Raw genomic sequence first — 15,275 nt, 5'->3', positions numbered from 1 at the left:
AGTTCCCAACTATGCAAAACTTGTTCCCATCTAAATGTCTTTGCACTTGCCACTTCTTTTATGGAATTATTCTCTCCTAGATCTTGTATGGCTTTATTTATTCTCAAAGCAAATGCCACTGACTGGGAGAGGTCTTCCCTGACCAAATAATCTAAAATAGATTTACTTTGTGTTCTAACATAAAATTCAATAGTACTCATCTCTATCTGAAAATTTATAAGGAACTTGAAGGCAGCAACTTTGCCTTGTTAAATCCAAGACCCAGAACAGTGCCTGGCGTGTGTAGATACTCAGTGAATGCTTGCAGAGTGACTGATCCCTTAAAAAGTTACATCTGAAAAATGACAGAAAGCAAAGTTAAAAAAAAAAAAAATCCAACAAAGATCTCTTAATGAGGGGCACCTGGGTGGCTCAGTCAGTTGAATGACTCTTGATTTCAGCTCAGGTCACAATCACAGGGTCATGGGATTGAGCCCTGCGTCAGGCTCCCTGCTGGACATGAAGCCTGCTTAAGAATCTCTCCCTCTCCCACTGCCCTCCCCCCGCCCTGCTTGAGCTTACTCTCTCAAATAAATAAATAAATCTTAAAAAAAAACACCTCTTGGGCGCCTGGGTGGCTCAGTTGGTTAAGCGACTGCCTTCGGCTCAGGTCATGATCCTGGAGTCCCTGGATCGAGTCCCGCATTGGGCTCCCTGCTCGGCAGGGAGTCTGCTTCTCCCTCTGACCCTCCCCCCTCTCATGTACTCGCTCTCTCTCATTCTCTCTCTCGCAAATAAATAAATAAAATCTTTAAAAAAAAAAACACCTCTTAATGGAAAAGCCTGCAATGTAAGAATATTCAAATACTCACGGAATCACTATCATCTTTTTTAGAATCCCTTTTCAATGGCTCATTCATATCTTCTTGACTACGGAAGCTGAAATTCTGAATTGCTTCAGTGACACCTCTAAGAGAGCTATAAATATCTTCAGAGTTCATATTTTCTGTGTCATAATCAAATGCACTATGAAAAAGACAACTAATTATTTATGTATAGTTTTAAAACACAAACACATTTGAGATTATGTAGGATCCCCAAAACATAATTAGCAAAACAAAACAAAACCTGACAACTTTAAATGGTTAAGGTATATGTCCCCTTGTCCACCCCCCAAGGGCAGCTTACAATGACTCTAAATGCATAGCCCTTAACACCCGGTTTGTCTGTCACCTTCAAAAATGTTCCGATTAACCAGGGGTCAGCAAACCATGACCTCTGAAATCTAAAAATGTTTACTTTTTAAATGGTTGAGAGAAAAGTCAAAATAACATTTCCTAACACTTTTCCAATGAAAATCATATAAAATTCTTATTTCAGTGTCTATAAATTAAATCGTATTGGAACCAGCAACACTTATTTATTCAGGTATCTGCTACAGCTATTTTCCACACTGTAACAGCAAAACTGAGTAGAGGTAACAAAGACTGCATGGCCCACAAGGCCTGAAATATTTACCATATGGCCCTTTACAGAAAGTTTGCTAACTCCTGTGATTAACTGACAATAATGGTACAGCTGAAAGAGAAGATAAATGTATTTTACACAAATTTATAGGAAGGAAGAGAAGTTTTAACACTGAACATATATGTTACTGACATTACTTCTATAATCAAATTCTAAAACTCAACTGAAGCTGGAATTTAGCCATCAAATTGTTACGTGTGTCACAAGGAATAATAACCTAGATGTTAAGTTTGCAATGTATTTTTCTTCCTTAGATGCTGATGAAGTATCCTATAAATTGTAATAAATATGATGAAGCATGCCATGATATATGGCTAATAAAATCAAGTTAATAACTATGTTAGTAAATATGGACTACTATGCAAATGATTTTTTAAAAGGCCAGCAAAAGGGAAAAAATATTAAGAACTTCATCTTAAATACAGCCAATGCTTGAACTGCATAAGTGTGTGAAAATTCTACACAGCTTATATTTTAGATTAAGGACCAATCTCACAGTCACATTCTTTCCTAAAGACACAGACATAATGCCATTTTATATTTAGCCTTTCCTTCTTTTTTCTTCTCTATTTTTGATTTTGTCTATAAGCATATCTGAGAAACATAACTACTCCATTTAATGCTTCAAGCACTAATTTACAAAAGCTGTGTAAGTTTTCTTTTCACTTACATAAAAATTAGATATCCTATGCATTATTTTCATTTAAAGGGTTAGTTTTGGAATATACTTAAAGTTTTTTGAATCTGCTAAGTTTCTATGTGTCAACAAGACCTTTCAAGTCAAGCGGAAATCAGGTGGAATTATATTAGTGTCTGTTGTCTAAGAATGGGAATCGGCAAACACAAGCCATGATGGAAAATAACCCTTTTATTACCTTGGAGATAAAGTATTCTGTGATGTATTGGTAGGAGAAGTAAGAGGACTGGACCAGTTGGCTGGCGAACGTGGTGTTGGTCTCGTCAAAGGACTCCCCATGGAACCCTGATTGGGGGAGTCAAGTAAATATTAACATACGACAGGTTAAGTTCAACTAAAAGGCTCTTAAGGAAGCCATGCAATCAAGAAGTTGAACAATATGAAAGAGCCATATTTGTAGGTCAGTATTTTAAATAATCAGGTACTTATCTTTGCTTTCGATAGGGAAAAACTTTCTCCCCATTCAGAAATCTACCTCTTTAGTCTTTTTTGTTTTCTTCACCCACTTCCTGCTCTCAAATATTATCAACATCTTCCTTCTCACAGATTCAACAGGATCCCAAACTATTTTAATTAATTAATTTTTAAATTAAAAAAATTATTTTTTAAGTAGGCTCCCTGCCCTACATGGGGCTTGAACTCATGACCCTGAGATTGAGAGTCGCATGCTCTACAGACTGAGCCAGCCAGATACTCCCCTCAAACTGACAATTTTAAATTAGCCTCTCATTCTAAGCCAATTTCCTTCCTCCAACCATTACTAATATTCAAATTTTATTCCTCCTTGAGTTTGCTTTATAAATGATTTTCGCAAAGTAAAATTTGTTATTATTATTTTGCCTACCTCTTAAGATATAAACAATCCCTCTCCTTTTAAAAAGATAACCAACTTTAGTCCCAAGAAATTGTTCTAGATTGTTTTTAACCCTCAGACTTTACATTAAGCCTGCCATAAGTGCATCTAATTTTTCTTTATACATGATCAAATACGTCTTTTTAAAACTTAAGTTTAATTTTTTAGGCATATTATGTAAATGATTCTTGCCATTTAGGTACATATAACACTGTAATGTTTCATTTATTCAGACCTTACCTCCCCAAAACAAAATTCTGTATTCAAGCAACTATGGACCCACAAACCTGTGAACACATCTTCTTTTAAAGCCCTACCTTCTTAGGATCTTATTGTTAACCAAATCATCCCTTCTAGTCCTCAAATAAGGACTGGTTTGCTTTCCTTGTTCATACCCTGGCCATCGTTCACCACCAACCGAATGTATAACAAATTACAACATAAACATGACAAGCCTAAGGACTATGTTCTTTCCAGAACTGTATTTAATACTGCTTAGGAGATGTTGCCTAATACAGATGTAAAAATTATACACTTGGATCAAAAGTTTACTTCATGTAAAAGAAAGCAATTGCTGTTGAAACCATCACATCACATAACAGTCAAGAAAATAACTGAAAGATACCTGGGTTCCATTTCCAGTGTTTCGTAGGTGATTATGAAGAAGCTTTGTAGCACCATCCTGAAAAGTTTTTGGTAAAGCTCCTAATAACATTGTAAACTCTGGGGTATTGAGTTCAAATAAGGAAATCAGCACTGACTGTGCTGCCTAGAAAACAAAGACATAGAATAAGTAGAGATGTATATTTTGGTTACTCAAAGGAGACAATTTTCTTCACTCAACAATTCCGTTCAATAGCATTAGGCCATCTTTCCCACAGAAAAAGATGTCCTTATATGCTTCCAAATTTCTTTGTTGGGAGAGTAAGAAAATTATTGGCCTGCCATTTATTTTTTGAAGGTAAGAAGGGAATATAAAGAATGTCACAAATACAATCTAGCACTCAATGGCAAAAGTTAACTGGTTTCTGGGGTTATTCTACCAATATATGCTACTTCTTCAGTTTTCCTCATAAATGATTACAAGAAGACAGATGGATGGAAATATACAAGTACAGGTATCCTACACCTTTCAAAAGTTCACACTACACCACTCTGCTTTTATGAAAGACCTACAACAGTACCAAAAGAAAAACAAAGAAGTTCTTCACTTTTACATTTAAGGCAAAAAGCAAAAATAGTATTCAGCATTTGTTTTGCAGTGAGCCTTTATAAAGGCAGCACTCACTCTGAGCAGTGAGAATGGTACCACCAAGCTCCTTCCCCAGGAACTACACTCAGCATCAAGCCACCATAGTATTGTTGAACTCTGTATGTAAGCATCTGTGCTTTATCTTGATTTATTTTGTGCGTCTGTTAGCAAGATGCATCCTGAGGTATCAGAAAAGCCTAAAAGATGCTATGTTTTTGGGTCTGGGAAGTCTGAGAAGTTTTTCCATATGAATTAATGGAATTGCTTCCTTGCTTTACACCATTTTGGCATATGAAAGATTTCATAGGAACATTCTACTTTCAGATAGTGGGGGAAACCTGTATATCCCCCTAAGCTATACAAAGTCCATTCAGAGCAACTTAATACTTTACTATTCATTTTATATAAATGGAAAATAATGTTTTGGTGGAAATGGGAACAAAACAAAGCTTACTCAGATCAGTTAAGAAAACTTATAAATTTACTTTCTTCTTTTAATGTAATCAACAGAACTACTGAAAGCCAAACTTTGAAATTCAGATTACCATAGAAACTTAACTGAGAGGAGGAAGAAATCCAAATAGTTCACAATCATGACTCAGATGAAAATATGCGTATCTTGTCCTGGACCTTTTCAGATCCCATTCTATGAAAACCTAAGTGTTCTATGTTTATGATACCTGAATATAAAATACTAGGGGAATGGTTAAATTATGTTACATTGGAGCAATGGCACACTATACAACACAGCCTTGAAAGATGATGTAACTCTATACATGAAGAAATTGGGAGAGGGCGATCATATACCGCTGAAGGAAAAATATAATAAACAGGAAAAAAAATAAGAAAAATATAATAAAACAACAGCTATAATATAAGCCCAATATACATTGTGTAAGTATATCCTCGAACATGTTATTAGTACTTAAATAAAACTACTTCTATTTGGGGGGCGCCTGGGTGGCTAAGTCAGTTAAGTGCCTGATTCTTCATTTTGGTTCAGGTCATGACCTCAAGTACTGTGAGACAGAGCCTTGTGTCAGGCTCCACACTCAGCAGGGAGTTTGCTTGAGATTCTCCGCCTTCTCTTTCTCTCTCTGCCCCTCCTCCCCCTCGCACAAGCATTCTCTCTGAAATAAAATCTTAAAAAAAAACAACAAAAAACTATTTGTATTTTGAAACAAAACTTTATGATCCTGTGTTTTTGGAACAACACTGAAACTGCCTCAAGTTACTCTAAGCAAATGAATTAATGATTGTTAAGGTATACTTTATTCCATCTAGGCTTTATTTTGGTGTAGGAAACTCAGCTTTCTTTCCCTGCAGAGGTAGAGAGGCCAACTGTTCTGAAACCATTTTCCAATGCATATATCCTTCCCTCATGAAGTGACACCCTTATCATGAATTAACTTCCTATATAAACCAAACTGTTTCTGATCCTCTGATCCTTTGTGTTCTATTGATCTATATGTCTATTTCTGGGTTAAGTTGTGGGTTTAAGTTGTATGATTTAAAATGCAGTATTTTTAGTATATTCTGATAAAGTCCTTCATTTTTGTTAGTTTATATTTTAGTGTCATATTTGCTTTACTAGATGCATTTTTATTTATTCATTTATTTACTTATTTCACAACATAAATCAGGTCTTCATTAGAATACTGTATTCCATTTCTTTTTTCTTAAGCTTTTATTTTAATTCTAGTTAGTTAACATACGGTGTCAATGTTATTACTTTCAGGTATACAAGACAGTAATTCAACAATTCCATACATCACCCGGTGTTCATCAAAAGTGCACTCCGGGGCGCCTGGGTGGCTCAGTTGGTTAAGCGACTGCCTTCGGCTCAGGTCATGATCCTGGAGTCCCGGGATCGAGTCCCGCATCAGGCTACCTGCTCGGCAGGGAGTCTGCTTCTCCCTCTGACCCTCCTCCCTCTCATGCTCTCTGTCTCTCAAATAAATAAATAAAATCTTAAAAAAAAAAAAAAGTGCACTCCTTAATCCCCATCACCTATTTAACCCATCCCCCGACCAATCTCCCCTCTGGTAACCTTCAGTTTGTTTTTGTTTTTTTTAAAGATTTTTTATTTATTTATTTGAGAATGAGAGAGAGCACATGAGAGGGGGGAGGGTCAGAGGGAGAAGCAGACTCCCTGCTGAGCAGGGAGCCCGATGCGGGACTCGATCCAGGGATTCCAGGATCATGACCTGAGCCGAAGGCAGTCGCTCAACCAACTGAGCCACCCAGGCGCCCCTGTTTTTTCTTTTTAAAGATTTTTTTAAGTAATCTCTACACCCAACGTGGGGCTTGAACTTATAACTCCGGGATCAAGAGTCACATGCTCCACCAACTGAACCAGCCCGATGCCCCTTCAGTTTGTTCTTTATAGTTAAGAGTCTGTTTCTTGGTTTCTTTTTTTCCCCCTTTGTTTTGTTCCTTAAATTCCACATATGAGTGAAATCATACAGTATTTCTCTTTCTCTGACTTATTTTGCTTAGCATTATACTCTCTAGTTCCATCCATGTCATTGTAAATGGCAAGATTCCATTTTTTTTTTTATGGCTGGATAATATTCCATTGTATATATATACATACAACATCTTTATCCACTGATGGACACGGGCTGCTTCCATAATTTGGCCATTGTAAATAATGCTGCTATAAACATAGGGATGCATGTATCCCTTTGAATTAGTGTTCTTATATTTTTTGGGTAAATACCAATATTGCAATTCCCGGATCATAGGGTAGTTCTGTTTTTAATTTTCTTGAGGAACCTCCATACAGTGGCTGCACCAATTTGCATTCCCACCAACAGTGCAAGAGGGTTACTCTCCACATCCTCGCCAACACTTGTTTCCTGTGTTGTTTATTTTAGCCATTTTGACAGGTGTGAGATGATATCTTGTTGTAGTTTTGATTTGCATTTCCCTGATGATGAGTGATGTGGAGCATCTTTTCAGGTGTCTGTTGGCCATCTATATGTCTCCTTTAGAGAAATGTCTGTTCATGTCTTCTGCCCATTTTTAAATCAGATTGTTTTTTGGGTACTGAGTTGTATTAAGTTCTTTATATATTTTGGAGGTTTGTGGCAACTCTGCTGAGCAAGTCTATTGGCGCACTTTTTCAAATAGCATTTACTCACTTCATGTCTCTGTTACATTTTGGTAATCCTCGCAACATTTCAAACTTTTTCATCCTTATATTTGTATGGTGATCTGTGATCAGTGATCTCTGATGTTACTATTGTAATTGTTTTGGGGTACCACAAATCATGTTCGTATGAGATGGTGAATATAATCACTAAATGTTGTGTGTGTTCTGACTTCTCCATTGACCAGCCATTCCCATCTCTTTCCCTTTCCTTGGGCCTCCTTGTTCCCTGAGACACAACCATATTGATTGAAATGAGGCCAATTAATGGTTCTATGATGGCCTTTAAATGTTCAAGTGAAAGAAAGAGTTGTGTGTGTCTCACATTAAATCAAAAGCTAGAAATGATTAAGCTTAGTGAGGAAGGCAGAGATAGGCCAAAAGCTAGGCCTCTTGTGACAAACAGCCAACTTGTGACTGCAAAGGAAGGTTCTTGACTCCAGTGAACACACAAATGATAAGAAAGCAACACAGCTTTATTGCTGATACAGAGACAAAGTTTTAGTGGTCTGGATAGAAGATCAAAGCGGCCACAATACTCCCTTAAGCCAGAGTGTCGTCCAGAGCAAGACCCTAACTATCTTCAGTTCTGCTGAGATTGGTGAGGAAGCCATGGAAGTTTGAAGCCAGAAGTTGGTTCATGAGGTTTAAGTAAAGAAGCCATCTCCATCATAACATAAAATTGCACGGTGGAACAGCAAAGTGCTGATACAGAAGTTCCAACAAGTTATTCAGAAGATCTAGCTAGGATGATTCATGAAGGTAGCTACACTAAACAACAGATTTTCAATGTAGACGGAACAACCTTATGTTAGAATAAAATGCCATCTAGGACTTTCACAGCTAGAGAGAAGTCAATGCCTGGCTCTAAAGGACAGGGTGACTCTCTTGTTATGGGCTAATGCAACCTATGACTTTAAGTTGAAGCCACTGCCTCACTTACCATTGTGAAAATCCTAAGGCTCTTTGGAATTATGCTAAATCCACTCTCCTGTGCTCTCTAAATGGAACAACAAAGCCTGGGGGAGAGCACATCTATTTACAACATGGTTTCCTGAATATTTTAAGCCACTGCTGAGACCTACTGCTGAGGAAAAAAAGATTCCTTTCAAAATATTACGACTCGTTGACAATGCGCCTGGTCACCCAAGAGCTGCAACGGAGATGTACAATGAGAATTACTGTTGTCTTCATGCCTGCTAACACAATATCTATTCTGCAGCCCATGGATCATGGAGTAATTCTGACTTTGAAGACTTATTACTTAAATACATTTTGTAAGGCTATAGCTGCCATAGATAGTGATTCCTATGATGGATCTGTGCAAAGTAAATTGAAAACCTTCTGAAAAAGGATTTGCCATTCTAGATGCCATTTAGAACATTTGTGATTCCTGGGAAGAGATCAAAATATCAACATTAACAGGAATTTGGAAAAAGTTGATTCCAACCCTCATGGATGACTTTGAGTGGTTCAAGACTTCAGTGGAGGGCATACTGCAGATGTAGTGGAATTAGCAAGAGAATTAGAAGTGAAGCCTGAAGATGTGACTGAATTGCTGCTATCTCATGACAAAACTGGAAGAGATGAGAAGTTGTTTCTTACGGATGAGCAAAGAAAGTGTTGTTTGAGATGCAATCTATTCCTGGTGAATATGTTGTGAAGACTGTTGAAATAACAACAAAGGATTTAGAATATTACATAAACTAGTTGGTAAAGCCGCAGCAGGGTTTGAGAGGACTGACTCCAATTCTGAAAGAAACTCTATGGGTAAAATGCTATTAAACAGCATCTCATACTACAGAGAAATTGTAAAAGGAAGAGTTGATGCAGCAAACTTCATTTTTGTCTTCTTTCTTTTTCTTTTTAAATATTTTATTTATTTATTTGACAGAGAGAGAGACAGCGAGAGAGGGAACACAAGTAGGGGGAGTGGAAGAGGGAGAAGCAGGCTTCCAACAGAGCAGGGAGCCTGATGCAGGGCTCAATCCCAAAGACCCTGGGATCATGACCCGAGCCGAAGGCAGACACTTAATGACTGAGCCACCCAGGTGCCCCATTTTTGTCTTATTTCTTCAAATGAATTCGAAATGATTTTTATTTTGAATTATTTAAAAACAATTTTTAAAACTTGAGTAAAGTTGACACACAATGTCACATTGGTTTCACGCGTACAACATGATTTAACTTGTTATGCTATGCTCACCACAAGTGTAGCTACCATCTGTCAACATACACCATTACAATATCACTGATTACATTTCCTTTGCTGTGCCTCTTATAACCGTGACCTATTCATTCCATAACTGGGAGCCTGTATTTTCCATTCTCCTTCACCCATTTTCCCTATACCCCATCCCTTTCTCTCTGGCAACCATCAGTTTGTTTTCTGTATTTATGGTCTGATTCTGCTTTTTGTTTATTCATTTGTTTTGTTTTTTAGATTCCATGTAAGTGAAATCACATGGTATTTGTCTTTTTCAATCTGACTTATCTCACTCAGCATAATATCCTTCAGGCCCATCCATGCTGTTGCAAATGTCAACATCTCCTCCTTTTTTATGGCTGCTAACAGTCACCGTATATGAATACCTAATCTTTATCCATTCATCTATCAAGAGACACTTGAATTGCTTCCATACCTTGGCTATTGTAAATAATGCTGCAAATAATGCTGCAATAAACACAGGGGTGCAAATATCTTTTCAAATTACCATTTTCATTTTCCTTGGGTAATACCCAGTAGTGTCTACGGTATTTCTATTTCTGTTTGAGAAATCTCCATACTGTTTTTCCACCACTGCTGCTTTCTTTCAAGAAACTGCCACAGCCACCCCAACCTTTGGCAACCACCACCCTGATCAGTAAACACTGAGACAAGACCCTCCACCTGCCAAAAGATTAAGACTCTGAATTCTTAGGTGATGGTTAGCATTTTTTGGCAGTATTTTTAAATTAAGGTATGTACATTTTTTTAGACATAATGCTATTGCACACTTACAGACCACAGCATAGTGCAAAGATAACTTTCATATACAATGGGAAATGAAAATATTCATGTGACTAGGCTTTACTGCAGTAGTCTGGAACTGAATCTGCAGTATTTCTGAGGTTTCAAAACCTAAACTAGGTTTTAAAATCAGGAAGTGTGAAGTCCTCTTACTTTGTTCTTTTTCAAGATTGTTTTGGCTATAATGGAACCCTTGCAATTCCATATGAATTTGGAATCAGCTTGTAAATTTCTACAAATTTCTGGGATTTTGATAGGCATTACATCTCACCTGTGGATCACTTTGGGCAGTGTTGCCAACTTAACAATATTAAATCTTCCCATCCATGAACATGAATGTTTTTCAGTTTATTTAAATCATTAATTTCTTTCAAAACTATTTTCTAGTTTCTATATAAATTTTGCACTTCTTTTATCAAATGTATTCCTATAGATTTTAATCTTTTTGATGCTATTGTAAATGAAATTCTTTTCCTAATTTCATTTTTGGATTGCTCACTGCAAGGGTTTAGAATATAACTGATTTCTGTATACTGTTTTATATCATGCAAACTTGATGAATTTACTAGTTCTAATAGTTATTTAGTGATTCCTTAGGATTTTCTCTATACAAGATCATATCACTTGCAAATGGAAATAGTTTTACTTCTTCTTTACAGTCTAGATGCCTTTTATTTATTTTTTCCTAACTGTCCTGGCTAGAACCCCTAGTTGAACAGATATAGAAACTGTTGAATTGTACATTTTTAGACATACCATTACCATATTGCACACTTAGACCAGAGTATAGTGTAATGCATAGTATATACTGAATTGTATAGTGTATGTTGAACAGAAATAGTGACAGCAGACATACTTGTCTTGCTAATTTTAAGGAGGAAGCACCCAGTCTTTCACCATTAAGTATGAGTTTAGCTGTGAATATTTGCAGGTGCCCTCTACTGGGTTGAGAAAATTCCTTCCATTGTTAGTTTTTATGTATTTATTTATTTATTTATTTATTTTTAAAGATTTTATTTATTTATTCATGAGAGACAGAGACAGAGAGGCAGAGGGAGAAGCAGGCTCCCAAGGAGCAAGAAGCCCGATGCGGGACTCGATCCCAGGACCCTGAGATCATGACCTGAGCCGAAGGCAGACGCTTAACCATCTGAGCCACCCAGGCGCCCTGTATTTATTTATTTTTTGTTAAATCCCGAGAGGACGTTAAGATTTTGCCAGATGCCTTTTCTTTTTTTCTCAAGGTATTATTTTTAAGTAATCTCCACACCCAATATGGGGCTTGAACTTACAACCCTTATATGGAGAGTCATATGCTCCACTGACTGAGCCAGCCAGGAGCACCATCAGGTGCCTTTTCTATTGATACAATTATGTGTTTTTTTGTCTTTTGATTGATATGGTGTATTATATTACTAGACTTTCAGATGTTAATTTAACCCTGCTTTCCTGGGATAAATCCCATTTACCTGGTCATGGTGTATAATTCTCTTTTATATGTTGCAGGATTTAGTTTGCTAATATTTTGTCGAGGATTAAATTGCATCCATATTTGTAGAAGTTATCGGGCTGTAGGTTTTGTGTGTGTGTGTGTGTGGTCTTTATCTGGTTTTGGTATCAAGGTACTACTGCCCTCACACAATGAGTTAGAAAGTGTTCCTTCTTCTGTTTTTTGGAAGAGTTTCTAAAGAATTGGTAGTAATTTGTTTGGTGGAATTCGCCAGTGAAGCCATCTGAGCCTGGCTTCTCTTCATGGGTAGTTTTTTGATTACTAAGTCAATCTCTTTACTTGTTCTATTAACATCTATTTCTTCTTGAGTCAGTTTTGGTAGTCTACATCTTTCTAGGGATTTGTTCGTTTCATCTAAATTACTGACATAATTATTCATAGTATTCCTTTACAATTTTTATTTCTGTAAGGTTGGTCATATTCCCTCTTCCATTTCTAATTCTAGTAATTTTAGTCTCTTTTCTTCTTGGTCAATCTAGTTAAAAGTTTGCCAATTTTGTTGATTTTTCAAAAAACCAGCTTTTAGTTTCACTGATTATTTTCTGCTTTATTGTGTTTTAATCTTTTTTTTTTTTTTAAGCGGGCTCCATGCCCAACATGGACTCATGACCCTAAGATCAAGGGTCACATGCTCTACCAGCCGAGCCAGGCACCCCAATTTGTGCTTTAATCTTGATTACATCTTTCTGCTTACTTTAGGGTTAGTTTGTTCTTTTTCCAGTGTCATAAGGTAGTGGTTAAGGTTACTAATTTGAGATCTTTCTTCTTTATTATTATAGCATTAACTGCTATAAATTTCACTCTAAGCACTGCTCTAGCTGCATCCTTTAAGTTCTGGTATGTCACGTCTTCATTTTCATTCACCTCACGGTATTTTGATTTCACTTTTGATTTCTTCTTCGATCCACTGGTGATTTAGGAATAAGTTGTTTAATTTCCATGTATTTGTGAGCCCCCCAAATTTCCCTGTTATTAATTTCTAATTTCATTCCACTGTGGTCAGAGAATATACTTTGTATTATTTTTGTCCTCTTAAGAAAACTACTGAGAGGTTTGTTTCATCGCCTAGCATATGGTCTTATCCTGGAGACTGTTCCATGTACACTTGAGAAGAATGTATATTCTGCTTCTGTTGGGTAAAGTGTTCACCATTAGAAATAAAGGTCATAAAATGTATATTCTATGTGCTTCTTTGCAGCAAATATTGAAGAAAATGACTCACAAAGGAAGAGAGTAAACAGAGCTACATATAGGATGTGAGAAATGAAAGGTTAGGGGTGAAGAGAGGTCTCAGGAAGATGATGAAGAGAACAGAAGGCCTAGAAAGGAGCTCCCCATGAAATAACTAACTTATGTTTTTGAGCATATGGAAAATGTTACCCATAAGCATGTTACAGAGATGTTGAAAATATGAACAGACAGTTAAATAACATTACCCAGGCAAATGAAAAGCAAGGCAAATTATTTACACCACAACAAAGTTTAAGAAAGGAGGTAGCAATAAACCAGTTGGCGTAGGAGTGAACACTTCCACAGTCAAAAGTAAATCTTTTGTATTGATTACCAATGGTTGATTCCTCAGTATTTTGAAGATTATGGGGAAAGATATAGGAAAGGATGTGGGAATAGGATGGGTAAAGCTAAGTTTTTTTTTTTTTTTGTCCGAGAGAGAGAGCACGAGCAACAAGCAGGGGGAGCAGCAGGCAGAGGGAGAAGCAGGCTCCCCACCAAGCAAGGAGCCCAATGTGGGGCTCGATCCCAGGACCCTGGAATTACAACCCGAGCCAAAGGCAGATGCTCAACTGACTGAGCTACCCAGGCGTCCCTAAAGCTAAGTTCTTATGTACAAAGGTAGATAGAAAGCTACATACTGGCTAAATTTATCAATAGATCAGTAGATAATGCCTAAAATGAGTAAATCAAGAAATAACTGTAAATTCCTACTTGAAATACATTGGTACCTGCAAGGGGAAAGATTTAGACTGCAGTTGACCCTTGAACAACACAGAGGTTAGGGGCACCAACCTCCCGCACAGTCAAATCTCTGCTCTTGACCAGAAGCCTTAGTGGTAATATAAACAGCTGATTAACATACCTTTTGTATGCTATATGTATTATATACTGTATTCTTAAAATAAACTAGAGAAAAGATGTTAAGAAAATCATAAGGAAAATACATTTATATTACTATACTATAAAAAAAATCTGCATGTAAGTGGACCAACACAGTTCAAATCTGTGTTGTTCAATGGTCAACTATATTTTGTTTTTTGGTTTTATTTTGTTTTTTTCATTTTTTTTGTTGATCATGTTAAGTGTACTCTTTAATCGCCATCCCCTATTTCCCCCATCCCCTCACCCACCTCCCATCTGGTAACCATCAGTTTGTTTTCTATAATTAAAAGTCTGTTTCTTGGTTTGTCTCTTTTCCCCCAATTTGTTTCTTAAATTCCACATGAGTGAGATCATACGGTATTTGTCATTTCCTGACTTACTTTGCTTAGTATTATACTGTCTAGCTCTATCCATGTTGTTCAAATGGCAAGACTTCATTCTTTGTTATGGCTGAATAACATTCCATTATATATTTATATATATGTGTATATATATATAGCACCTCTTTTTTATCCATTCATCTATCAGTGGACACTTGGTCTGCTTCCATAGTTTGACTATTATAAATAATGCTGCTATAAACATAGGGGTGCATGTATCCCTTTGAATTAGTGTTCTTGTATTTTTTGGGTAAATACCCAAAATTGCAATTCCTGGATCATAGGGTAATTGTTTTTAATTTTTTTTTTTTTTAAGATTTTATTTATCTAGAGAGAGAGAGATAGTGAGAGATAATGAGAGCAGGAACACAAACAGGGGGAGTGGAAGAGGGAGAAGCAGGCTTCCCACTGAGCAGGGAGCCCGATGTGGGGCTCGATCCCAGGACCCTCAGATCATGACCTGAGCCGAAGGCAGACGCTTAACAACTGAGCCACCAAGGTGCCCCCTGTTTTTAATTTTTTGAGAAACCTCCACACTGTTTTCCACAGTGGCTACACCAATTTACATTCCCACCAACCATTCAAGAGGGTTCCCTTTTCTCCACATCCTTGCCAGCACTTGTTTTCTGTGTTTTTGACTTTAGACATTCTGGTAGATGTGAGGTGATAATTCATTGTGGTTTTAATTTGCATTTCCCTGATGATGAGTGATGTGGAGCATCTTTTCATGTGTCTGTTGGCCATCTGTATATCTTCTTTGGAGAAATGTCTGTTCATGTCTTCTACCCATTTTTCAGT

At 36.9% G+C, this 15,275-nt stretch overlaps 1 protein-coding gene across 50 annotated transcripts in view; it reads right to left on the bottom strand.

The window, feature by feature from the left end:
- Positions 1-15,275, bottom strand: part of CLASP2 (cytoplasmic linker associated protein 2) — a 185,388-nt gene that overhangs the window by 20,800 nt on the left and 149,313 nt on the right. For all 50 annotated transcript variants that reach the window (XM_081823428.1, XM_081823471.1, XM_081823437.1 and 47 more), the window contains 3 exons: positions 3,682-3,825; positions 2,382-2,488; positions 852-1,005 (listed from right to left, as the gene is read on the bottom strand). In XM_081823428.1, coding sequence (XP_081679554.1) covers positions 852-1,005; positions 2,382-2,488; positions 3,682-3,825 — 405 coding nt within the window. The remainder of the gene's footprint in view (positions 1-851; positions 1,006-2,381; positions 2,489-3,681; positions 3,826-15,275) is intronic.

The sequence above is a fragment of the Leptonychotes weddellii genome, chromosome 1 (genome assembly GCF_054177405.1).
Source record: "Leptonychotes weddellii isolate Sample4059 chromosome 1, ASM5417740v2, whole genome shotgun sequence".
NCBI classification, from domain to species: Eukaryota; Metazoa; Chordata; class Mammalia; order Carnivora; family Phocidae; genus Leptonychotes; species Leptonychotes weddellii.
This window is presented reverse-complemented; position numbering and strand designations above follow the sequence as displayed.